The sequence below is a fragment of the Desmodus rotundus genome, chromosome 2 (assembly GCF_022682495.2).
Source record: "Desmodus rotundus isolate HL8 chromosome 2, HLdesRot8A.1, whole genome shotgun sequence".
In the NCBI taxonomy this organism is placed as follows: Eukaryota; Metazoa; Chordata; class Mammalia; order Chiroptera; family Phyllostomidae; genus Desmodus; species Desmodus rotundus.
In genome coordinates this window covers 42,386,422-42,412,186 of record NC_071388.1, presented here as the reverse complement: position 1 = coordinate 42,412,186, position 25,765 = coordinate 42,386,422, and the positions used below count along the sequence as shown (strand labels likewise).

The following is a 25,765-nucleotide window of genomic DNA, read 5'->3' as shown; positions in this document are numbered from 1 at the left end:
TTGTGATTACATTGGGTCCTCTTTATTTTAAGGTCAGCTGATTAGCAGCCTTAATTCCATCTGCAACCTTAATGCCTCTTGCCATGTAAGCTGGCTGACAGTTTCTGGGTATTAAGGACACAGATATCTTGGGGTTGGGGGTGAGGGAAGGCATTGTCCCGCCCACCATGGTTGCCACCTTGGACACTAGCTACCTCCTTGCTCCTTTGAGCATTGGTGATGTGACTGTGACTTCTGCCTTTGAATTGTCCATATTTGGATGGTGAAGGCAGAGAAATGGAATTTTGGTTTATTGGTAACCTGAGTCAGGTGTTGGATTTACTCAGGTATAATGTGGTGCTCTGGAGACTGAATGTGTGCAACTGTATTTATGATATGAAATGCCAGCTTTCGGTGAAGGGTGACAAGCAAATATGAACCCAGAGGTTGCCATGATAAGTACCCATGTTATAGAGAATGGTCATTTATGAAAGCAGTATTCCTTAAAATCAGTTTAAATAATATTAATTCTAAAGATGAATCAGTATTTTCTCTACTGCGGAGAATATCAATGAAAATTCCTGTCTTACTAGTTGTGAAGTAAGGCTGCACCCAGGTTTTGCCAGCAAACAGCTGTGGAGCCTTTAGCACATCACTGTACCTCTGAATCTTACTTCCCCTCATATGTAAAATGAGGATAATAATACTCATCCCACAGGACTGATAGAAGGTGAATATCTAAATAGTGCCTTGTGAGTGCTTGGTTCCTGCTGGAGGGAGAAACACGGCAAGACCAGAAGTGCTGAGGTTCCCTTTGAGCGAGGCCAATCCAATTCTCCAGAGTGAGAATTTGTACTGAGAGACCCTGAGACTGAGAGTCAGTGTCTGGTTGTCTCTGGAGCTGGAATGGGACAGTGGCCGAGGGTGGCCACCTGGCATCCTAACCCACTGATGAACGAATAGAGAGCTTGTCTGCAGAGTTGAACAGATGAATGTATAAACACCAGCGGTGGGCTCTGAAACTGCCTTGGTTTTGGAATGGGAGGAAGTTTTCGGAGAAGAGGGCTTTCGGCTTGCAGTCACCTCAAAACAAGTGTAGTAACTTGGCAAATGCTGATCTGATGCTTTCAACCTTTAGAATCAGTAGTGTACGAAATACGTGGGCAGTGTTTGGGGCTGGCTCTGGACAAAATAAAAATTTCACCCTGTGTTCCATGTGCTTCTGTAACCAGAAAAGTCAGTGTTCATGCTTCCTGTCACTACCAGAGCCGGTAAGTACAGAGAAGGTTTGAATCTATGGGCACTTTGTTCAGATGGCTGGAGATCTGAGAACACAGTGAGTCACGTACCCTAAAGACCATCTTACATGTCATCTCAGACCAACCTTTTCATAAGAAGAAGAGGGTAGGTAAGGGGCTTGGAATTCAGAGAAAAGATTAATCAGATAAAAGCTGCAGTCTTGATTTTCCAGGCATCCTTTCATCTACTGGCTGCTGATTCTTTATCTGCATCCTGGGCGGCAGTCATCTCTCCCTGGAGCACAGTGGCTCAGATACCATCTCAATGGCTTGCAGCCCTCCTGGGGCACAAAGGTAGAATTGCTTGTGGGTGTCCTGGAGTCAGGGTGGGTCCAGTCATAATTCCAGTTCCTGGAACAACAGTTTTCTACATGTATTAAGTACTGAGCCTATTGACTATAACTTAAAGTTAAAATTGTTTCAACTCTTGTGTTCCCCATCATGTCTTTGTTTCTTTTGGAGTATATTCCAAGGGGTACTGCCCTTGGGTGACCACCTAGGTGCTTAGGTACCACAGCTCCATCAAGATACCAACTGACGTGAAAATCTGTCAGGAAACAGGTTTTTAGAGTGCCTACCATGAGCCAGGCCTATAGCCCACGGGCTGTCGTGGGGAGGGCATTAGGCAGATGGGGAGCCTGAGGCCCTGAGCTCTGACACCAGCTGAGTCACCCACTCTCCCCTCCTGCAACAGCTAACCAAGGATCCGAGGGGCTTGAGGAGGGGACCTGTGAGCCACTGGACAGGAGGAGAGTCTGACGCCCAGCTGACATTTATGTCAGGTGACAGGGCAGAAAGGTCACAAGTTGGACTGATTGGTTGCCAACCCAGACAGTGCTATAAGCATTTGGAGGATGAAGTGGTTGTGAGCTTCAGTGATTCAAGAAAGCTTCATATTAGGTGTGTGACTAGAGCAGGACCTTGAAGGAAGGAGAGGGTTTAGGTCGGTGGTGAGGGGAAAGCTTTCTCATTGGGATGGGATAAGGGGAATGGCCGCTTTTAGTGGCTGTGTTGGCGTTCTGTGCTGATTGTCCCGTTTATTCCATTCGTTGCTTGGATTTCCCTGGTCAGTGAACTTCCCCTGGACAACTGGGAAGTTTCGAACTTTGCCTTGAAAGAAGGAATGACCTCCAGCTGGAAGGCGTATCTGTGGTGTCTCACTTCTTTTCCTTGTTCATACAGATTCTTTTCTGGGGGAAAGGGTTGGAGAGGCTATAGGACATGAACATAATATTTAAAATGATGTCATTATAACTACCATTTACTTCCCTGTCTGTTTAGTGTCACGTATTGTGCTTTACAGACAATGTGGTTTAACTAAATTTAATCAGAAGTACAGTTTATATTTGTGGCTGAACCGGGTCAGGAAGTTTGCACAATATCATGCCAAGTGAAGGGTCGGAGTTAAAACTCAGGCTCGGCTAGCCTCAGGGCCTGTAAATAGTCCTGTGTGGTTGAACTTCCCATTACAGAGTGGCGCTAATTGTGCCGTCTATCAAGCCAGTCAATGGCAGATGCTTTATTAGTGAGTTTTAAAAATCTTTTGAAAAACCTAGTAGAAGCTAAAAGCATTAGTCTCCTGAGTATGAGTATTTTCCAAGTCACTTGAAATGTTCATTTATTAATATTCACTTTCCTCTAAAGGAAAACTATCGTGTAAAACTTGAGGACTTACTGTATAGTTTTTAAACAGGAAAAGATAATACATGTGCAACAGTAAGTCAGGAATAAATCTTGTTAAGGAAGACATTTTTAGGAGTCCTACTTGTGTGCACTTCCTTGGGAAAACAAGTCTGATGAAGTTATGATGCCGGTGACAGTGGCCAGGTGCAGCCCCAGAAGGCACTCTCATTTGGTATAGAAGGACCTGCATTTAGAGGACTTTCCTTTGAGGGAGATTCAGGAACAAAATACACGTTTAGTCACGTTGGTCTTGTTGGTCTTGTCCAGCTTGGAAGAGTTATGTCTGGATTTCTTTGTCCAGTTATCTGATCCCAGACCTTCTCCAGCCCAGGTTCTGGTTTGTGTGTCTGGGGTTTTTTGTTTGTTTGTTTGTTGTTTGTTTGACCCATTTTCCGATCAGTTTAAATTCATTTTAACTCTTTTCTCTTTCTGTACTCCAGGAAGCTATAATTAATTCAATTACAGAGGGGAAAGAGGTCCTTGTTTCTCCTTATTTACACTACTAATTTAAGACTAACCACATTTACTGAGGGCCTCTGTGTCTTGACATGGCCAGGTATCTAGGTCTTGACCAGGGGACAGGGTGCACAGGAGCAGCCGTGACCCCTCCCTGTGGCCATGGGCCTGTGAGGCCCAGATCCCAGCCTCTTCCTCCACTGCTGCAGCCCCAGTGCCCTGCCTGCTCCCGGGGTATGCTGGGGGCTGAGAGAAATGAATGAATGTCCTCCCAGAGCTGACAGTCTAGTGGGGGAAGTTGATGTTAACCAAACGCATGACAGTTTCAGGCAGAGTCAGCCATCAGTCCATCAATCCCCAGTTCCTCCCTCGTTTCACCGGGCCTCTGCCTTTCTGGCTCCTCCATGTACTGCCTTGCTTTTGCATTGGGGTGACTCAGTTGTGAAATTCAACCCTCTTCCCCAGTATCTCAAAACTTGTGTATACAGAACATTGGGGGGTGTGGTACAGGGGAGTTTTCTGAAAATGGGAGAGGAGATGTTTATGGTCTAGCAACACAGACGCTTTGGAGTGGAGCTGAGGCATCATTATTTTCCAAGTGTCCTCTGGCCACCCCAGCTTCTGGGATTTTTTCATAGGCTCGTCTCTTGACCATTTCGCTGGCTCCTTCCTTCCCCAATGGCTCCCTTCTCTTTCCTCTTGTTTTCTCCCCTCCTGGGGAGGAAGATCTGGTACAGGACCTAGACTGGAACGATGGGCTTTTTGGACTCCCCCATGGCGTCCTTCTACTTTTCCTGTCCATTTTGTTTCCATTGCAATATTTATCCCTGCAGCAACCAAAAGAAGCTTTGCTGACAAAGGAGAAAAAATCCCTCAGGCTGTGAAATGGGATTTAAAACCTTGACATATGGCATAGAGATAAGGAAAATTCCACTGCTCAAGTCTGGCTTGCCCTTCAGGTGTGGTGTGAGCATTTTCTCCCTCGATCCCTTGGGAAAACTAACCCAGATTTTAAGGGGAAAGATCGTGTGTGTAATTTTCAACAACTTTATGGTATAATAAAAAAAAGCTGAAGAAATGAGAGCAGAATGAGTATTATGTGGTTTTTCATTAGGGCTTTAACAACTCTCCTTATAAAAATAATACATGGTCTGTATTTGAGGTTTGGAAGAATCAATATTAAGATGTCAGTTCTCCCCAAATTGATCTATAATTAAATACAGTCAAAAGTCTATCAAGTTTTTTTTTTGTGGTAATCAACCAGCTGATCCTAAGATTTAGACATAAGTAAAAGATACTGTAATAGGCAAAAAGAATCATCAGCTAATTTTTTTTAAAAAAGGAACAAAGTTGAAGGACTTATTTCAACTTTGTGAAATACCTAATTTTAAGAGTTACTATAAAGCGCAATAGTCAAGACCACGTGGTGCCGAGGGAAGGACAGACACATGGGTCAGTGGGACAAAATAGAGTGTCCAGAAATGGCCCCGTGCAAATATGGCGCATTGGTTTTTGACAAAGGTGTGAAGGCAGTTCAATGGAATAAAGTGTAAATGCAATTTCAGCAGAAGGTACTGGAAAGATTAGACATCTGTGTACAAAAAAATGTACCTTGACCTATGCCGCACCCCATATTTGAAAATTTAACTCAAAGTGGGTTACAGACCTAAATGTAAAACTGAATTAGAAATCTTTTAGAAAGCATGGAAGGAAATTCTTTGTGACCTTGGTTGGACAAAGGGTTCTTATGTCAACACCAAAAGAGTGATTCGTGAAAGAAAAATTGTTCATTAGACTTTAGCAAAATTTTTGCTCCACAGAAGACAATCTTAAAAGAATGAAAAGACAACCCACCAACTGGGAAAAAAAATTGGAATCACTTATGAGGGGGTACCTAAACCCCACCCCCTGGAATTTATTTATAAAAAAATGTGTTTTTATTCTTACATTTTAAAACTTCAGTCAGCTTCAAAGTACTTTCCATTGAATGCAATACACCTATCAAGACTTTTTTTCTACTGCTCATAACAATTTTTGAACTTGTTGATTTTGATGTATTTTAGTGCTTCTGCCATTTTTTGTTCCACATCAGCAAAAGGTTTTCCTTTGAGGACTTTTTCATCTGGGGAAACAAAAAAAAGTTGCCTGGGGAGAGATCGGGTGAACAGGGAGGGTGGGGCACAAGGGCCATGCTGGATTTGGTCAAAAACTGCTGAACACTCAGCTCAGTGTGGGCAGGTGTGCTCCTAAATCACCTGTCATGAAATGGGCAAACCTAACTGAAAGAGTCTTCAAAAAAATTCACGAAGCCAAACGCAGCCTCTCACAACATTGCCAGCTGGTGCACTGACACAGATAGTTCCCAGAACACTCACCTAGGGAGCGAAGCCTGCACTACAAGGGGCCTGTCCTCCAGAAGATAATCCCAATTTTGGGGGGGTCCTCCCTGGTATCTGACAAAAAATTTGTATTCAGAATATATAAAGAACTCTTAACAATAAATAAAAATGAATGATTCAATTTTACAATGGGCCTAATTTTTTAAAAAGAGATTTATTTATTTTTAGAGAGGGGGAAGGGAGGGAGAAAGAGGGAGAGAAAGACGTTTTGAAGTAATGTTAATGCATGGCACTAAGTCCATGTTTGCCCTCTTTGGCGATGTTATTTGAATTTTTGCTGGTTTGATAAGTAAGCGTGGTATACTATTCATTTTAACTGAATTTAAAAAATTACTAGTGACTATGATAAATCTTTGTATATTTTATTGATTATGCTATTAGAGTTGTCCTATTTTTTTCTCCCCTTTTGCCCCCTCCACCTGGTTCCCCCATTCCCTCCAGCATTCCCCCCTCTCCCCTTCCCTTCTCCCCACCCCCAACCCTCACTTAGTTCATGTCCATGGGTCACACATATAAGTTCTTTGGCTTCTGCATTTCCTGTATTATTCTTAACCTCCCCCTGTCTATTTTGTATGCTTTTGTATGCTACCATTTATGCTTCTTATTTCCTGTACCTTTTCCCCCCACTCTCCCCTCCCCCTCCCCATTGATCACCTCCATGTGATCTCCATTTCTGTGATTCTATTCCTGTTCTAGTGGTTTGCTTAGTTTTTTTTGTTTTTGTTTTTGTTTTTTAGATTCAGTTGTTGATAGTTGTGAGTTGTTATCATTTTGCTGTTCATAATTTTGATCTTCTTCCCTTTAACATTTCATATAATAAGGGCTTGGTGATGATGATCTCCTTTAACTTGACCTTATCTGGGAAACACTTCATCTGCCCTTACATTCTAAATGATAGCTTTGCTGGACAGAGTAATCTTGGATGTAGGTCCTTGCCTTTCATGACTTGGAATACTTCTTGCCAGCCCCTTCTGGCCTGCAAGCTTTCCTTTGAGAAATCAGCTGCTAGTCTCATGGGAACTCCTTTGTAGGTAACTGTCTCCTTTTCTCTTGCTGCTTCTAAGATTCTCTCTTTATCTTTAATCTTCGGTAATATAATTATGATGTGTCTTGGTGTGCTCCTCCTTGGGTCCAATTTCTTTGGGACTCTCTGAGCTTCCTGGACTTGCGAGTCTAGTTCCTTTGCCAGATTGGGGAAGTTTTGCTTCATTATTTTTTCAAATAAATTTTCAATTTCTTGCTCTTCCTCTTCTCCTTCTGGCACCCCTATGATTCAGATGTTGGAACATTTAAAGATGTCCCAGAGGTTCCTAAGCCTCTCCTCATTTTTCCAAATTCTTGTTTCTTCATTCTGTTCTGAAATAACTCTTTTGTAAGCTCTTTTGTCCTAGAAACCAGTTATTCAGAATTCATTGTTGAACATAAAGAAAATGCAGTTCTTTATTGGATATTTGATCTTGGTCAAGTGATAAAAGTCAGTGCATGGAACACAGGATTTATGAGAGCTGTACAGTTTGCTCATGGAATAGAGACGATCCAATGTAATACAGTTTCCAAGGTCTTACAGTCTGCTTATCCCTAGAGCTCTGTAAGATGCAAAAAAATAAAATTACAGTCATCTCTGGGTGGGTATGTAGCTGCCTGTATACTGCTGTTGTGGGTTTATGTGGTCAGCAAAATTAGCTCTTAATGTTCAGAGGTGCTGTGATGCCAGCCAAGCATTCATGGCTATTCACATGTGAAAGGAAGGTAAAGAAGTTAATGTTTAGTAAGAATCAGGCACTTCCTGTATTGCTGGTGGGAATGCAAACTGGTACAACCATTTTGGAGGGAAATTTGGCAAACTTAACACACCGTTGTTGAAAACTGCTGTATTTGCTGCCCTGCGTGAGAAGACTTTCAGACTCTGCATTTGGTCAGAGTCAGTATATTCACACTATCTAGTGGTAGGGGGAGAAAAAGAGCTTTCCAGTTTCTTTTCAGTCAAATGTAATGTACACCTCTCCTTGACTTAGCAATACCTCTCCTAGGTATTTCCCCAAGAGGAATGCAAACGTATGTCCACAGAAAGGCCTTTACATGAGTGTTCACAGTCAAGTTTTTCATAACAGCCCGAATTGTCTATGAGCAGGAGAATGGACAGACTGTACCATCCCTATGATGGGCTCCAACTCAGCGATAAAAATGAACGAGCTACTGATACCACATGGATGAATCCGCAAAGCGTTATCCCGAGAGAAAGAAGCTAGACACAAAATAATACATACTGCAAGATTACATGCTATGAACTTTTTGAACAGATAAAACTAGTCTCTATTGAAAAGAAAATTCAACAGTGGTTAGTCACTTGAGGGTTAGGAGCAAGGGTCAACGGGAAGGGGCGTGTGAAGGTACTTCCCTTTGTGTGGGTGGAAATGCCTTGTATCTTGACAGGGGTGTGAGTTAGGGTTAAGTTTGACATACGTTCATTTGCCAAAATTCATTAAACTGAATTTCAGTTCAGATTTGAGTATTTCAACATATGTAAATTTTACCCTCTTTCTAAATTTTTCTTTTTTTTAATAAAAAAGGTCTTCCAGTTTCTTCTTGGCCAGCTGAAAGCCTTACTCTGAAATTTTAGCTTGACTCATACAAATAAGAATTAGAAGCTTGTACACAAATTTATTTATTGCTTCTCAGATATTTCACCTTGTGCTCTTTCTTGAAATATTAGAGCGCAATGTTAATAAGCAGAACCATTAAGCAGGAAGAACCAAAATAAAATGCATCACGAAAAAGTGGCCTCTCTGTGAGTGCACCACACTCTGCACAGCCCTGTTCTGAAAGGTGGGCTCACTTTCCCCTGAGTGCTGGTAAGTGGGGTTGTGGCCAAATTAAAGAACTTCCATCATGACGGTCACGACCGTGTACTTGCACCTGCGCTTTAGAAGTAGCTCAGGAGGTACTCTACGCTCCACTTCAGGGTTTGAGCCTTTACCACAGCTGTGCTGCACCGAGTTGCACAGGTGGAGCGACATGCCCATGGTGCCGAGTGACTTCTGTTGGGTGCATTGTTAATTCTCTGGATCTGGATTAGCCTGGAGAGAAGAGAGAGGGGAGAATTGTGGCTTGAAATAAATTTTCTTAAGAGCATTCTATAAAAGATTTATCCCTGTTATTTTGTTTTAAATATCCAGAAGCCTGATGTATGCCTTGTGATATGATTCCTCTAAACAAGAAAAAACATTCTGATTCTCATGGACTCTAGGGTTTCCCTGTGTACCCCGACATCCTCATGCCCCAGTTTTCTTTTTATTTCCAAATGGGGGAGTCTGGCAATCTGCTGGGCCTGTAATTCTGTGAGCACTCACCAATCCGAAGGATCAGCTCTCAGCAATGAAGTGACCTTGAGTGAACTTCAGAGAGATTAGCCAGGAAAAAGGATTGAACACACCTCTGTGAGAGCAGTGCGGAGAGAGGAACCGAGGGAGAGTGATGCTGGCAGCCTCTCCTGGGGTCAATCCAATGGCTACCTGGTGTAGCAAGTGCGGGCAGCAGGACCCCAGATACGTACCTGATACCTCCGTGCGGATAACAGAAGCGGAGATGAGGGCTTTCCACCGTTTCCTGGAAAGCTGCATCAGGCTGGAATGCATGGCCAAGAAAGGTACTATGAGAGCAACCATGGCTTTCTTTCATGTGCATTTGTTATTTAGCCTCATTCTCAGAGGAATAATGGTTTAGCTAACAAATTTTACATTAAGAAATTTTACTTTGCAATGCTGCCTTAAGTTTCTAAGGGGTTTTAAAAGGACTTTTAAAAGAGTATTATTTATTTTTTTTAAAAAGAGACTATTAACACCATTGTAGAGGGCCATTTATTGAAAAATGTATAATAAAGAGAGACGCCCAGATGTTCTGAAAAAAATCAGGCCGTAAGATGGAATGTGTAAATCTGAACCGATTTTAAAAGCGTAGTGTCTACATACATACAAATATTGACTATTATATGCCAATGACATAACTTATTTCTTCCATATTTAGAAAAAATTTTTAAAAGTTTCCTCATTTATTTTTAGAGAGAGGAGAAGAGAGGGAGAAAGAGAGGGAGAGAAACATCAATGTGAGAGAGAAACATCAAAAGGTTGCCTCTTGCACATGCCCTGCCTGGGTACCAAACCCTCAACCTAGGCATGTGCTCTGAGCAGGAATTGAACTGTTGACCTTTTGCTCTGCAGGATGATGCCCAACCAACAGAATCACTCTGGTCAGGGCAGAGTCTGAGTATCTTAATGCAAGTTTTATGAGTGTGTAAATGGCCTTTCTGACATTCATTGCTACGGTCTTATATTTATGGGGTGCTGTTTGTTGACGTCTTGGCATAATACCGATTTCTTGGGATTAAAGGAACAACACTCAAGAGATGACACTGTGATCGAGATGTGTGCTAACCAGGACCCATGTTTTATTTAATTGTTGGGACTCAGGGAGAGTCAGCAGTTGGAGGTCTGTTTTCCCACAGACTAGCCCCCTTTTTATGTTTTTAAAAAGAATAAAATGTGTGTAAAATATTATTATGAAAAGAATGCATGCCTGTAAGTTAGGGGAACACCAACTGCTGCGACAGCCCTGAATTCCAGGGGATTAATGTACTCTAACACACTGTCCTGTGGCCAGAGGGCTGTTTCCCTCAGTGTTTCAGGCGCCCTGCCTGCTCCTATTTTATGGGCCTGCCATCCCCTAGCCTCAGAATTTTCACCTTGCAGCTTGCAGGAGGGAAAAGAGAAAGTGCTGAAGACACACCAATCTCATAAATACCCCAGCACAAAAGCAGCACATCATTTTTATCTGCATAAGTGGTGATAGGAGGCATGTGTGTATGTGAGTGAAGATCAAATCCATACTAGGCAGTCACCTTCCAGTCATAATTCCATTGTATAGAAGAGGCACTGTGAGTTTTGGGTGGGCAGCTAGACATCTCTGCCTGAATTGCTCATTGCAAAAATTCAAATGAATCCCTGTCTATGTACATACTCCATGGTCTGTCCAGAAAGTATCCAGCTATGCACTATGAAAAATAGAGACATTTATTGAAAAACATACAAGATAAAAGAAACATTGTACTTAGGACAATGACGCCTTACTCCCCTTCAAAGTAGGCACCTTGGGACCTCACACAGTTCTCCCAGCATCTCCTCCACTGTTCAAAACACTCTGCAAAATCCTTTGTTGGAATCAAGTTGTTAGCAACTGCAGCACGATATTCCTTCTGCTCTGGTAGCAGAAGCTGTAGAACAAATTTTGCCACAACACGTTTTATGCCAAGATTCTGCATCAAATCTTGGACACAGTAGTTTTTGGGATCCCCAGATCAGCTTCTAGTTCTCGCAGTGTTGGTGCCCCATCTTTGCTGATTGTAGCGCGTACACATTCAGCATTCTCGAGTGTGCTGCTTGTTGCAGGCCTTCCAGAAGATGGATCACTTTCAACAGAATCTTGACCATCTTTGAAGCACATTTTTATTTGCTCTGCACTCATTGCATTGTTCCTGAAAACCTTCTGAGTCATCCGAATCGTTTCTGCAGAGGAATGCTCAGGCTTAACACAAAATTTGATGCAGATTTAATGCTCTACTTGCTCAGTCATTTTAAATGCAATGACCACACAGTACACGTGCTCACTCAACAGCATCTGCCGCCCCCACTGACTAGTACAGTGAAGTCAAAGCAGGTGCATTCCAGTCCACTTTCCTTGGCTGACAGGTTACATTGATGTCACCCAAACCATTTTCATTGTGTTAACAATAGCTGGACTTTTTCTGGATGGACCTCGTATATGTAAATTGAACATAGATGATAACATTCTGTTGTGTGTCTTGCTTCTTAAAAAAAAACCAACTGCATATTGCAACCAGCATATTTTGAACTTCCACACCTATTAGTACCTATAGACCTATCTGATTATACTTAATGGCTCCTGAATATTTTATTTTATGGCTGTATCATAATTTATTTAACCATTTCCTATGGACATTTGCACTGGAAGAACAATATTGTAAAAAACATCATAGGGGCCAGTTTTCTTGAACTTGTGTTCAATATTTCTATATTGTGTTATTTTTATATTGTGTTCAAAATATGATATTTCTATATATTAAATTTGTAGACATGAAGTTTCTTGGCTAAATAAAAGCTGTATATTTAACATTTTGGCAGATATTTCCAAATTAATCAACTTTTTAAAAAAGTGCCTATTTATAATTTTACCTGTAGAAAATCTGCCTACACTCTTACCAGCTCTCAGTGTTATTTATCTTTAAATTAACTGCCAATCCATCAGGCAGAAAAGATCTCATCCTGTTTTTTAATTTACATTTATTTGTGAGGTTAAACGTCTTACACGTATACATTTGTTGACTGTTATTTCTTCTGTGAATTGTCTGTTTTTTGTCTGTACCTATTGTATTTGTTTCCAGTAGCTGCAATAACAAATGACCACAAAATTGATGGCTTAGAACAACAGAAATTCATTTTCTCATGGTTGTAGAGTCCAGAAGTCCAAGATCAAGGTGCCACCCTCTACGGGCTCTAAGGGAGATTCTGTTTCTTGTTTCTTCTCGCCGCAGTCGCTGGTGGCTCTGGGCATTTGTTGGCTGCATCATTCCACTCTCTGCCTCCATCCGTCTTCCTCTGTCTTATAAGGATACATAGGGTCGCATTCAGGGTCCAAGTGGATAAGTCAGAATAGGCTCTTCTTTTTAACAGCCTAAACTTGATCACATCTGCAGAGAACTTTCGTCCAAATAAGGTAATCTTTACAGGTATCAGGATTAGGACTCATCATATCTTTTGTTTTTTTGCAGGGGGGGGCACCATTCAGCCCACTATACCTATTTCTTATTAATTTGTAAGTGCTCTTTATATTTTAGGGAAATAAACATTTTATCAACATGTACTGTAAATTTTCCAGTTGTCTTTGAGTTTGTTCAAGGTGCGCTTGTCTTGCCAAAGTAGTTTTTAAATTAGTTAATTTTTATCAGTCTTCTCATATTGGGATTTCTTTCTTACTTTGAAAGGCTGGTCCATTTCTAATATAAAAATGTTCTTCCATATTTTCTTCTAGAATTTGTGTGTTTTCATTATTTAATCTGGCTGGAGTTTATTTATTTTGATGCAAGAAGTGACATAAGGGTACAACTTAAACATTTTGACAATAACAAAATAGCACCTACATAGCACTCACCATATACCAGGAATTAAAAAAAAAGTTCTCTAGCTATCTTAACTCAATTTTTACAACAATCATACTAGGTAGCTATATTATAATTTCCTCTATTTTCAGATTAAGAAATTTGGACACAGGGAAGCCAGGATTTGAACCCAGGCAGTGTGGCACCAGAGATAATACACTTAATCACTGCATTTGGTGCCCTGCTATGGCCAGCAGATTGAACCCACTTTATTTGTTACGTAATCTGCCCCTGGCCACACTTGAAATGCCTCTTTTATCATATCCTACATACCAATTTATATTTTGGTCTAATTCTAATCTCTGTTGTGCTCTTGAGTCTTTCCAAACTCAACAAGTTCTGCCAAAGTTCCTTTGAAATGAAAGAGAAAGGTAATATGACATCAGTGGGGAGTTGATGAGCAGAATTTCAAGGCGAACCGTCGATGCGTGGCAATAACATGGGTGTTTGGGAAAAATCTGTATCCTCGGGATCATGGCTCAAAGAACTGAATGGTAAATTTAACTGGCTTCTATTGAAGCCAGAGGTGAATCTATTACATTCAAACTGTTTCCACATGTTATCTTAAATTAAATTGAATTAGATAATGTATGTAAAGCTTATAGTGCAGCACCCAATAGGTAGCAAGTGCTCAATAAATTCATCCTCACAGTAGCCCTCTAAAGAGATATTATTAATTGTTATCCATTTCCACTTCGTAGAGGGAGAACCTGAAGGTGGAGAGGCTGGTCAGTTGCAGAGCTGGGTTGAAGTACAGTTATTTTCATCCTGCTTTCATAGAACCTGAATGAATGAATTAGCGAGGGAGGAAGGAAAGAATGTTAGGTCAGGGCCTCCAAGGCTTTTTCTTAAACAAAAATAAAATTGATTAGCCCTGAGTGGTGTGGCTCATTGGGTTGGGTGTTGTCCTGCAAACCAAAAGGTTGCCGGTTTGATTCCTGGTCAGGGCACATGCCTGGTTGCAGGCCAGGTCCCCAGTGGGGGGCGTGCAAGACGGAACCAACTGATGTTTCTCTGGCACATGGATATTTCTCTAACTCACTCTCTCCCTCCTTTCCCCTCTTTCTAAAAATAAATAAATAAAATCATTAAAAAATAAATAAAATTGATTATCCATCATATTGCTAAAATGTCTAAAATCTACCATTTTGATTCATTTATGTTAAGATATTTTTTCTCTAAGGTGATTTAGAAAGAAATGAAACTCTTGGAAGAATGTCATGTTGAATGATCATTAGTCATATTGATATAATTGGCAATTAGACAGACATGAGCAGAGTCGGAATGATAGGCCAGATACAGAAGGTCACCAGAGCACAAAGCCCTGGGTGCCTGGCAATGGGCTAAACTGAAAAAACAAGTAGTACAGGGTGGGCCCTGACCCCCAGGATGACATTTCCATCTAGCATATAATTAGTCATGTGGTTTAGACCCCCTTAAAGGAGGGATAAGGGTGCTGGAGAAGAGCCTTATCTGACTCCCACACAAGCCCTTGCACAACCACTCCCTTAAGCATGAAGCCCTCAGGACAATGAGGTTCTGACCCACACCCGGTAATCTTAGGGACAAAGCCTCCAGTGTGCTGACCACAGAGTCAGAGTGTCGGTCAAACTAGAGATGACTCTAGCCTCAGTTGTTTCAGTTCCAGGCCCCAAAAGGCAGTAAAACCAGATGAGGTGACACCATGGCTGACATCAGGACCACCTGCAATGACAAATGACCCCCTACCCTAGCGCTGACCAATCAGTAGTGACCATGACCCTGAAAGGGCACACCTGAAAAGCTAATGAATATTCTATTGATATCCTCCCCTAAAATACCTGCTTTTAAAAAATCCCTTAAGATGAAGGACCCAGTGCTCTCTCGCTCTCTCGCTCTCTCGCTCTCTCGCTCTGTCTTCCTCTCATGCCTTTCCTTCCCCTTTCTTCCTTCATGGCACCCTTCCTCTTTCTCCTAAGCTCCAAGGGCCTACTTTTGCCTCTATAACTTATTTCCTGAGTCCACACAGCTCAGCTGGCTCGCTTCTTCTACTGTGATTTTCTAAATAAACTTTTGCTTGTATTTGAGTTCTTGGCTCTGAATTCTTTCTTTGCCAAACTCAAGGACTGTGGCCTCACTTCACCAGTAACATCTGGTGCCGTTTCACTCTTAACCATACCAAGTCTTCTCACCTCCTCATGTTATACCGTATTGTATCGTCTCGCCCAAGACACTGCTTCCAGTTGATAGACTTGACTGCACACAGGGCCGGGAGTGAGCTAAGCACGAGAGGATGAGCATTAAAGGGCCCAGACTGAGGGAGGGCTTGAGGCATGCTGGAAGGAGAGGAAGGCCAGGGCTGGCCTGTTGCCCAGGGTGCAGACTCCAAAAACAGCACAGAAGGAGAAATTAGGCCAAAAGTTATGCCATCTAGGCCTCAGTGTCAAGAATACTTTGGATCCATACAGATGATTATTTTGATTGAATGATGACAGAAGCTGACTAGTGGACAACCCAAATTAACCACCACCTACCCCCCCTTTCCCCCTCTTGAGCGGCATTTTCATAAGCAACAGGAGAGGTCCAAGAATAGTCTCAGGCCCTGGAATCAGTGTGTGCTCGCTCTCTGTTGCCTCAGCAGCACCAGGAGAGCTTGTTAGAAACGCCACACCCCAAGCCTACCGAATCAGAATCTGCACTTGAGAACCCAGGTGCTGTGACTGTGCACTACGGCGGAGGAGCACTGCTCAGGGAGAGCATTGATAAAAATGCTGGTGGGGCACTTTGAAATTTGGTGCTAAAATACGAGGGCTTGATGGAAAGGAGAAGTTTGGTATTTTCACAAAATTTTAAAATTTCCCTGAGGGCGTTTGCTTTTTATTCAGAATACCCCAGGCGGCAGAACTTGTTTTTACCTCTCCCGAAGTTCTGAAGGGCTACAGGAGAATGTCAGCCCCAGCTTTTGTTGCTAAGGAAGCTCTGCCTAGAAACTTCCACCTCTGAGGTGCTTGTCTCATTCAAGGGTACAATGTGAAATGTCAACAGAAATTAAGATTTAAAAAATGTATCAACTTTGTAATGGGAAAAAAAGGAGAAAAGAGACTTGGAGAAGGATGCGAAAACAGAACTGCTCATGCCTAGTCATGTTTTATTAGTTCTCAAAGCAGTACTGAACAGGCATTTGCAGAGCCTGGGGCTACAGTACAAATGGAGGCCTGTGTGTCACAGTTCAGTAAAATATATTCTGTCTTCCTGCCGTGACAAACATACCCTCAGAAGAACTGAATTAAAATATGTATAAAGCTATGGTTTATATACAACTGAAAAATCAGAAAATAGCCAAGACGACTAAATTGAATTGCTGTATGTATATGTGTTGCGTTAATTAGCTAGTGGAATTTGGATGAGCAATAAAGAGATTCATAATCCACAAGTCATTAATTAATCTATAAAATATTTTTGCCTTCATCGCAGCAAAAGCACTATATTGTTATAATTAAGATTTTCACATAATTTGAGCTTTGTTGAGAGAAGTGACCTAAAGTAAGTGCAATGTAAGTAAAATGTAATTGGATCTGAGTTCAAAATTTAAATGTTTGCCTAATGAATTGAAAGGAAAAAAGAGCAACGATGCTTGATGGTATTGGACAAGACCTTTGATTATATGAGAATCTACAGCTTTCATGCTGCATGCAGGGAAGGACTTGGCAAATTAATTGATTTGTCTTTTCTTTACCTAAGCACTGCGGCTGCTCACATCCTCCCAGCTCTCAGAAGCAGTCTCTGCCCCTGACATCTGCAGCGGCACAGCTCGCAAACCGTCACAGCATTTGGATACAGTCACCTTTTCTCTCGAGGATATAAAGGAAGAGATGTGGAGAGGTGTTTCCCTGGGGCCCCAGTGATGTCAGGAGAGTAGGTGTTTAGAGCTATGGTGTGTCTGCCAGCACTGAGGTCTGGATCACGAGTGACAGAGGCACCCGTGTGGTCTGTAACTCACACGTTTATGGGACGGAGGGTTGTGATATGTGGAGCTCTCGAAAGTGTGGGGCCTGGGGCAGGGTCACAAGGAAGCTTTCTGGGTGATGGAAATGTCCTGTATCTTGATCTGTTTGATGGTTAGATCAGGGTATATATTTGTTAAAATTCGCCAAACTGTACACTTTAAAATGTGTGCATTGTACAGCATGGAAATTATACTTCAATAAAGTCCTGTGAGCACAAAAAAGTAAAGGCTATCAGAGCATGCTTTTTCTCTATGTGAACTAAAGGGGATAACCCCAGTATGATTCCATCACTCTAACACAACTATTCCTTTTTTCATATGCCTGCACGCATATGTACAAACATTCCATATGTTTTCTTCTTTCTTTCTTTTTTTAAACGTTTTATTTATTTACTTTTAGACAGAGGAGAAGGGAGGGAGAAAAAGAGGGATATATACATCCATGTGCCAGAGAAACATCATTCAGTTGCCTCTTGCATGCCCCCAACTGGGGACCCGGCCTGCAAACCAAGCATATGCCCTGACCGGGAATCAAACCAGCAACATTTCAGTTTGCGGGACGATGCCCAGCCCACTGAGCCACAACAATCAGGGCTCTTTTTTTTTTTTTTTAACCTGGCTGAAATCCCACCACGTGTATGATTTTTAGGTCCTTGATATTATGGGCATAGTCTCAGTAATTATATAGTTAGTTGGTCCTCGACTAATGATGGTTTGACCTAACAGTTTTTGACTTTAAGATAGTCATTTTATGAAGGCAGCATTATCCTGATATTAAAACCAGAAAAAGGCTCTACCACAAAGAAAGAAAATTATAGGACAATACCCTTAATGAACAAAGATGCAAAAATTTTCAACAAAATATTAGCAAACTGGATTGAACAATACATTAAAAAGATTATAGACCATAAAGAAGGGTGATTCATCCCAGGAATGCAAGATGGCTCAACATTCATAGATAAATTAATGCAATATATCACATTAACAAAATAAAGGATAAAAACCATATGATCACCTCAATAGACTCAGAAAAGCATTTGACAAAATTCAACATCATCTTATGTTGAAAACTCTCAACAAAGTGGGTATAGAAGGAACACACTTCAACATAATAGAGGCCATATGGGACAAATCCCCAGCTGATATCAGACTCAGTGGTGAAAAGCTGAAAGCCTTTTCTCCAAAATCAGGAACAAGATAAAGATGCCAACTATCACCACTTCTATTCAATAGAACATTGGAAGTTCTAGCCACAGGTATCAGGTAAGACAAAGAAATAAAAGACATCCCCACCGGAAAGGAAGAAGTAGAATTCTCATTATTTGCAGATGACGTGATATCAATTATAGAAAACCCTAAAGATGCCACCAAAAACCTACTAGAACTAATAAATGAATTCAGTATAGTTACAGGTTACATAATCAATATACAGAAGTTTGTTATGTTTTATACACCGATAACAAACGATCAGAAGAAGAAATCAAGAAGACAACTCCATTTACAATTGTATCAAAAAGTATAAAATTCCTAGGAATAAATTTAACCAAAGATATAAAAGACCTGTGCTTTGAAAACTATAAGACATTGAAGAAAGAAACTGAACAAGATACAAATAAATAGAAGGATATACCTTCCTCATGGATTGGAAGGATTGATATTGTTAAAATATCCTTACTACCTAAAGTCATATGCAGATTCAGTGCAATTCCTGTTAGGATACAATGGTGTTTTTCCAGAACATCTTAATCCTGAAATTTATATGGAGCCACAAAATACCCTGAGTAGCCAAAGAAATCTTAAGAAAAAACAAAGTGGGAGATATCATGTTCCCAGATTTCAAACTCTACTAGAAGCTACAATAATCAAAATAGTATGGTACTGGCATAAAAACAGATATATAGATTAATGGAATAGAACTGAGAGCCCAGAAATAAACTCCCACATATATGGTCAAGTAATATATGACAAAGGAAGCCAGGCTATACAATGGGGTAAAGACAGTCTCTTCAATAAGTAGTGTTGGCAACATTGGACAGATACATGCAAATAAATGAAATCGGACCATTTTCTTACACATACAAACATAAATTGAAAAGATCGAAGACTTGACTTTTAGACCTGAAACCATAAAACCCCTAGAAGAAAACATAGGCAGCAAACTCTTTGACATTGGTCTTAGCAATATCTTTTTTTTGATATATCTCCTCAAGCAAGAGGAACAAAAGAAAAAATTAACAAATGGGATTATATCAAAGTAAAATGTTTTTGCAAAACAAATGAAAATATCAACAAAATGAATAGACAACCTACTGAATGGGAGAAGATACTTGTGAATGATACATCCAAAAAGGGGTTGATATCCAAATATAAAAGCACTCATATAATTTTATGCCAAAAAAATCAATCCAATAAAAAGTGGGCAGAGGACCTGAATAGGCATTTCTTTCAAGAGGGCATGCAGATGGCCAATGGATAAAGAAGTGTTGCATTCATGCAATGGAGTATTATTCAGCAATAAAAAAGAACGAAACCTTGCCATTTGCGGCGACGTGGATGGACCTAGAGAGTATTATGCAAAGTGAAGTAAGTCAAACAGAAAAAAACAAAGATGTATGAACTCACTTAAATGTGGAATCTAAAAAAACCCCCAAATAAATGAATAAACCAAATCAAACAGAAAGAGAATCCTAGGTACAGAGAACAAGCTGACAGTTGCCGAAGGGGAGGGGACAAAAATGAGATGGGCGCGCACAGCATAGGGAGTGGAATCAGTAATTTTGCAGTAACCTTGTAAACTGTGTCAGATGGTTTCTAGACTCAGCATGGTGATCGTTTTGTTAGGTATATTAATGTTGAATAACTACCTTGTATACCTGAAACTAGTATAATATGGCATATTAACTGTATTAATAAAAATAAAAATAAATAAAAAGTGAGATGAGGCAAGGGATGGTTGGCTTACTCAGTTCTGTTTTCCCTTTCACATTTTACCACTTTAAAATGTTTAATTTAAAGCACACCTCAAGTATTGAGGTATAATAATAACAAATTGTATCTATGATTCAGTTTTTCTCTTGGGTCATGGTCTTTTTGTTTAAAATTTTATTTATTTATTCTTAGAGAGGGGAAGGGAGGAAGAAAGAGAGGGAGGAAGAAACATCGATGTGTTAGGGAAACATCGATCAGTAGCCTCGACTGGGAACAGGCCTGCAGTCCAGGCATGTGCCCTGACCGGGAATCGAACTGGCAACGCTTTGCTTTATGGGACGGTGCCCAACCAACTGAGCTACACTGGTCGTGGCAGGGTCATTGTCTCTTAAATATGTCCTGTCATGTGTGAAAAAATAATAATGCAGCTCTATTTTTGAGTATACCACTGGGAGATTGTTTTCTGAAAAACCCTTTAGCTACATATAACCCCTGTTTGTGCTTAAATTCTTTATGTCGTTGTAATACTTTAATTGAATTTGAAACATGTGAAAGAATTACATAATAACTCGCATGGACCCATCAACTAGATTCAACAAATACCCACACTTTGTCAGTCTGGTTTTCCCTCCCCTCCTCCCTATACGTGTTTGGCAGAGAAGAGTACTGGTGTATACTTAAGCAGGTCTCAGACTTCATATAATTTTATCGTTAAATAATTAATTTTGTGTATCTAACAGAGAAGGCCCCTGTCTTTTTGTAAAATATAAAACAGTGCCATCATTGCACCCACAAAAATAATAGTAATGCAGGAGTTCCTTGAATTTTTAGTGAATTCAGAGAGGAAAGAGTATTGGGATGAAGGCGCTCTTGCCTGAGTGTACCCCTTTCCTCCAGAAAAAAAAAAAAGGTAGAATCCAGTGAGGAAGGGTCTGGGGTTTTTAGCTGGCACTTTCCCAATCCCTTACATGACTTTCAGAAAGCAAATATGGGAAAGAACTGTCCAGGGCAATGGACACAACCAGCATTTACCTAGTACCTACTGTGGACATCTCCATGTACCTCATCTTTAGCCCTCACACCAAAGCTGAGAAGTAGAAACCAGGGCTCTAGGAGGAGCTCCCCAAATATAACCTGTGATTGGCCAACATTCGAATATCATAACATCATCCTGGCTCCATGCTGAGGTAATAGGCAATTGCTGTTTAGTGTTAATGTACAGGCTACTGGTTTGTGCCTTAATCTAACCAGATGTTTAACTGTTGTAGAAGTAATAACCAGTTCATTCTTTGAGATTCCCTGGGAAATGGTTAAATGAGGACGATAATATCTCAGGCAGTGAGAGCATGAGAATGGCTTCCTCTTCCCAGCCCAGGCTCAGGGACCACTTAGTCTTCCCCTCTCACTAATCCTCTTTCCCCAAATGGATGCAACTTGAATCACAGGGCTAGAGGACATTTGTAGATCTGTGCTTGAAAGATTTGGTTATTTGCCTTGGAAACCTGTAACCTTTTATTCAGTAAGGAGCATCTTTAAATAGCAAAATAAAGAAGTGCCTCCTTACACATGCTTGGCAGTGGGAAGAGGCCCCTTGAAGTATTCCAGGAGGTGAGGAAGGAAGGAAGGAAGGAAGGGAGGGAGGGAGGGAGGGAGGGATGGAGGGAAGCAAAAATCAAAGAACCTTCATAAATCTAGATTGATTTTATGACCCAGCTTGAGATGAACTCTGGTAACGAAGTTGTTTGTGTTTAAAATATCCTTCCTCAGACCCAAAGGAGTAAGCAGACACCTAAGTACCTCCCTTGGTAATGAGACTGTCCTAGCGGGTTTACTGTGAAGCTCCCGAAGCTTCAGCTTCAAGGCCCAGTCCTTGCACCGATCCATCCCAAAACCTGGGGAGAAGCTCTAGGAATGTATTCCTGTGCTCATGTGTATAATCTTCAACCCACTTAATGCCCAGACCCACATATGCCTCTCAGGAATCGCGTTCTCAAGAGAAGAAGTGTTCATAACCATATCTTGATAACTCCCACATTTCCCTAGTAGTAGAGCTTCCCTCCCTTTTAATTTCTTTTTGTAATCTGCAAAGATTTAATAATTTGTATTTCATTTGTGCAGATGAAATTATGCAGCAGGAGATCAGGCCCTTGTTGGCAGTGGATATAATTGAACCACTTCACAGACAATTTGCCATTCTTTCAGGTAAGGGGCTAATTCATTTGTATTTCTAGATTTTGTTGGGGCCTCTGCTTGGGGGGGCCCAGACTCTTGAATCTTGGTGAACACTATACTCAAGTTTCAACATCCGTTAAGGCAGCGGTGCCCAACCTTTTTGGCACCAGGGACCAGTTTCATGGAAGACAATTTTTCCTTGGATTGTGGTGGTGGTGGAGGGGGGACAGGTTGCAGGACACAGGCGGGACAGGGAGGAGGGAGGCTGGGGACCTGTGCTTTAAGGCTCACCCGGACAGGGATGCACTGAGGACCATGCCCCCGGAAGAGGGTGGGATCTCAGAGATGTCATTCCATTTGCTGTTGGGGGCAATTTGATGTTTCTCAAGGAAGTACGTTTCTTCGAGGTTGTAAAAGAACAGAGCTGAAGAGGTTTTGAGGAAGAAAGAGAAATAACTACTGACACCAGCTGCTTTGTCATTCGGGTGCCTCTCCTATCCCAGAGTTGTGTCCTAGGTGGGGACGTCTTGTACCATCCAGAACATCTGGGGAATTCTCTGGTCTTTCCTCCACATTGGCCACTGATCATGCAAGCCACTGAGAGCTCCATAGGTCCAGGGTCCTCATTTTTCTTATTCCCGCCTGCATTGCCAGTGCTTAGAACAGAGACTGAAACATAACAGGTGCTCAGTTCAAAATTACCCAAGACCTCCTGGTCTGTCCCGTAAGGCCGGTGGATTCCCTGTTCCCTGCACCCCCACTCCAGGCTCCCTGGTCTTGGCCCTGGAGGGAGTGCCCAACCATCCTGCTGAAGGAGCAGACTCGTAGCTTCCCACGGTGAGCCCAGGGTTGTGCAGGATACAAGGCAGGATGGGAGCTGTCTCCGGGATTCTGGCAACAGCTGCTGTGGCCCTACCCCACAGAAGGCCCCAGGGCCAAAGTGCTGGAATGGGTGACGGGCTGGGGCAGGGTGGATTCCTACAGCTGCACACCAAAACTCTAATGCCTCAGTGTATGAGTGCGTCATTACACAGTGAGTGTATAGCGAATACGTAGTGAGTATATAATTACACAATGGCTCATCTGGGCAAGGAGTCCAGTGACTGATTGATTATGCATTTAATGATAGAATGTGATCTCTTTTGAATATTATGAGGTATTTCTTCCTTTTCTTCTTCTTCTTCTTCTTCTTTTTTTTTTTTTTTGCACTTGAGATGATTTAATGAACTCCCCACTGTGTGGCTTCAAGCTACCTGTACACAGGCCCCGCCAACACCCCTAAGCTTCTCCTCAGATCTCCTGCTGAAGAATGTGGCCTTCACGGTGACAGGCTGCTTTGGGGGCGTTCCCTTCCCCAGGACTGTGTAGTCTGCCGATGGCACCACGTCAATGACGGGTCTGGCGCTGGTCTTATTTTTGTCAGCATTTACCTGTGTCTGCTCACTGACCAAGGCCCACAGTTTATCAAGGTCGACAGTGGAGCAGAAGCTCTGGTTCTTCTTTAAGTGGTGATGCCTCAGGTATGGGTGGTATTTGTCGAAGTTGATCCCGTGATCACACAAGCCAGCAGCATTACCTTGGCCTCCCGAGTGCTTCCTGTGCTTGCCGATAGGGCTGTGGCCGTGGCTCATGTGGCCCCAAAGTTTCTGGGTCTTCATCAGTCTGGATGGCATGTTGGTGACCGAAATGCAGGAGAAGAGCCCCCTTTTCTTATTTCTTAGAGGCGGAATAGGAGAAACATAACCTGGTAACAGGCAGCCTTAGTGAGGATTCAGATCCTGGGTCACCTTGGGCAATGGACTTCTCTAAGCCTCTTTCCTCTTTTGAACGTTCAGTGGAGCCATTGAAATGCTGAGGATTAAATGATATAATGTATGAATAATGCTTCATATCGCAACTTCCAAATAAAGGTTTGACCTTTTTCATGATGTATTTTGATCCCATAAAATGTTTATTTGAGGGTTACATTAAGAAAATAATGTTCGGTATGATACAGTTTTTATAATTAGCCAAAGCCATGCTCACAGTGAATGTGGTACACAATGCCACAGTTAAGTCAGGAAAAGAGTTCATGTAAGAGTTCAAAGAAGTTGTCACTCTTTAATGTAAACAGAACTGTGAGGACACGCACTGGACCAAGAATACACCTCTGTTTTCGCAAAGGCTCTTCGGCCGTGTCAACAACAGCCCTTCCATTTCTGAGCTTCTTCTGTCATCCCATTGCCCTTCTTATAAGAAAGAAGCGTGGACTAGTGCTGGTAGCATTTGCGGCACTGCAAGTATGTTAGAACATCAGTAGCCATGGGGTTCCGAGTCAACGCCCTTTTGGAATTAGATCTGCTTTCGCCTTTAACCATCTGTCTTTATCTGGCAGAGGCCGCGGATGTCAGCAATGAGGCCACCGTGGGTGCCTGTGTAACAGTGGGTGTGCAACAGAGATTTCTACGATTAGTTCTTTCCCCATTGCTGTGGCGGGCCAGCTGTGGCCTCTGTGCGGGGTCACAGCACTTTGCCCTTTCCTGATTTGGGCAAGGAGGATGAAGATGTTCCAGCTGCGGGCTTTTCTACAGACTCCACTGAGCTCTGGAAAGAGCCAGGGGCCCCATCCGCCAGGAACACTGAGAGGACAGAATGGAGCCTTTTCCTCCCTGGGGCCCCAGGTGCTCGGCCTGCTGCGCTCTGGGAGTGCTCTTCCCTGGCTGGTGCAGGAGCAGGGCCCCTTGCATGATGCCTGACCCAGATTTGTGGCCGGATGGTTTGAAGCCTCTGGATGGTGAAGCCACCAGCAGGAATTGGATAGTGACCAGGGCTGGGGCCTCTAGAGGCTCTGACCTTGGAAGACAACCTGATGTTCCCAGCGAGTCTGAGATATTTCTAAGTTCAGGGGTTAGCTAGGAAACAGGAGAATATAAGCCGGTTTGTGTGGCGGAAACACTAGGCTTTGCTTTCACACAATCCTGGGGTCACACACTAACACAACTTTGAACCTCAGGTGTCTCACCTGTAAAGTAGGTTGTTTTAAGGCAAGTGCCTCGAAGGGTATCTATCTGGGTACGAGAGAACTTAGCATGTAGGACTTGTTTGCTTGTTCCTTAAACCACGTAACAAGAGATCTGGAGGTGGACATTCGGTACTGGATCAGCGGCTCAGTAGCATTAAGGCTGGCGTCTTTGCGATTCTGTTGATGTTTCTTTTGTCTTTGAAGTCCTGGTGCTAAGATGGCTGCTGCGGCTTCGGACATCAAGTCTGTGTCCACAGAAGGAAGAAGGGAAAGAGGCAATGCTGGCGTTTGCTCCTTCTGACAGGAGAGCAGAAAGTCCCCAGAAGCTCCTGGCAGACTGTATCTTGGAGCTGTCCTAGCAGAGAGGGGGTCCGTGATGGCAAACACCGAGCCTGTTAACCACTGTGCAGGTGGTGGTCGGGGAAGTAGGCGGTGGGAGTAAACTAGCCATTTTCAGTGTTTGCCATAATGGGGGATTTTTAATTAGGAGGAATTGTCCTCTTTTTAAAAAATCCTCACCCAAGGACATTTTTCATTGCTTTTAGAGGGAGGGAGGGAGAGAGGGAGGGTGAGAGAGAGAGAGAGACATTGATGTGAGAGAGAAACATCAATTGATCATTCTCCTGTACATGCCCC

General features: G+C 42.2%; 1 protein-coding gene across 3 annotated transcripts in view; it reads left to right on the top strand.

Annotated features, from left to right (window-relative positions):
* Positions 1-25,765, top strand: part of MCF2L2 (MCF.2 cell line derived transforming sequence-like 2) — a 213,783-nt gene that overhangs the window by 6,635 nt on the left and 181,383 nt on the right. For 2 of the 3 annotated variants that reach the window (XM_053918124.2, XM_053918125.2), the window contains exons 1-2: positions 9,273-9,461; positions 22,075-22,158. In XM_053918124.2, coding sequence (XP_053774099.1) covers positions 9,290-9,461; positions 22,075-22,158 — 256 coding nt within the window. In that variant the 5' untranslated portion in view covers positions 9,273-9,289. Of the gene's footprint in view, positions 1-9,272; positions 9,462-22,074; positions 22,159-25,765 lie in introns of those variants that run through there. The other variant, XM_053918126.2, reaches the window with a different exon arrangement.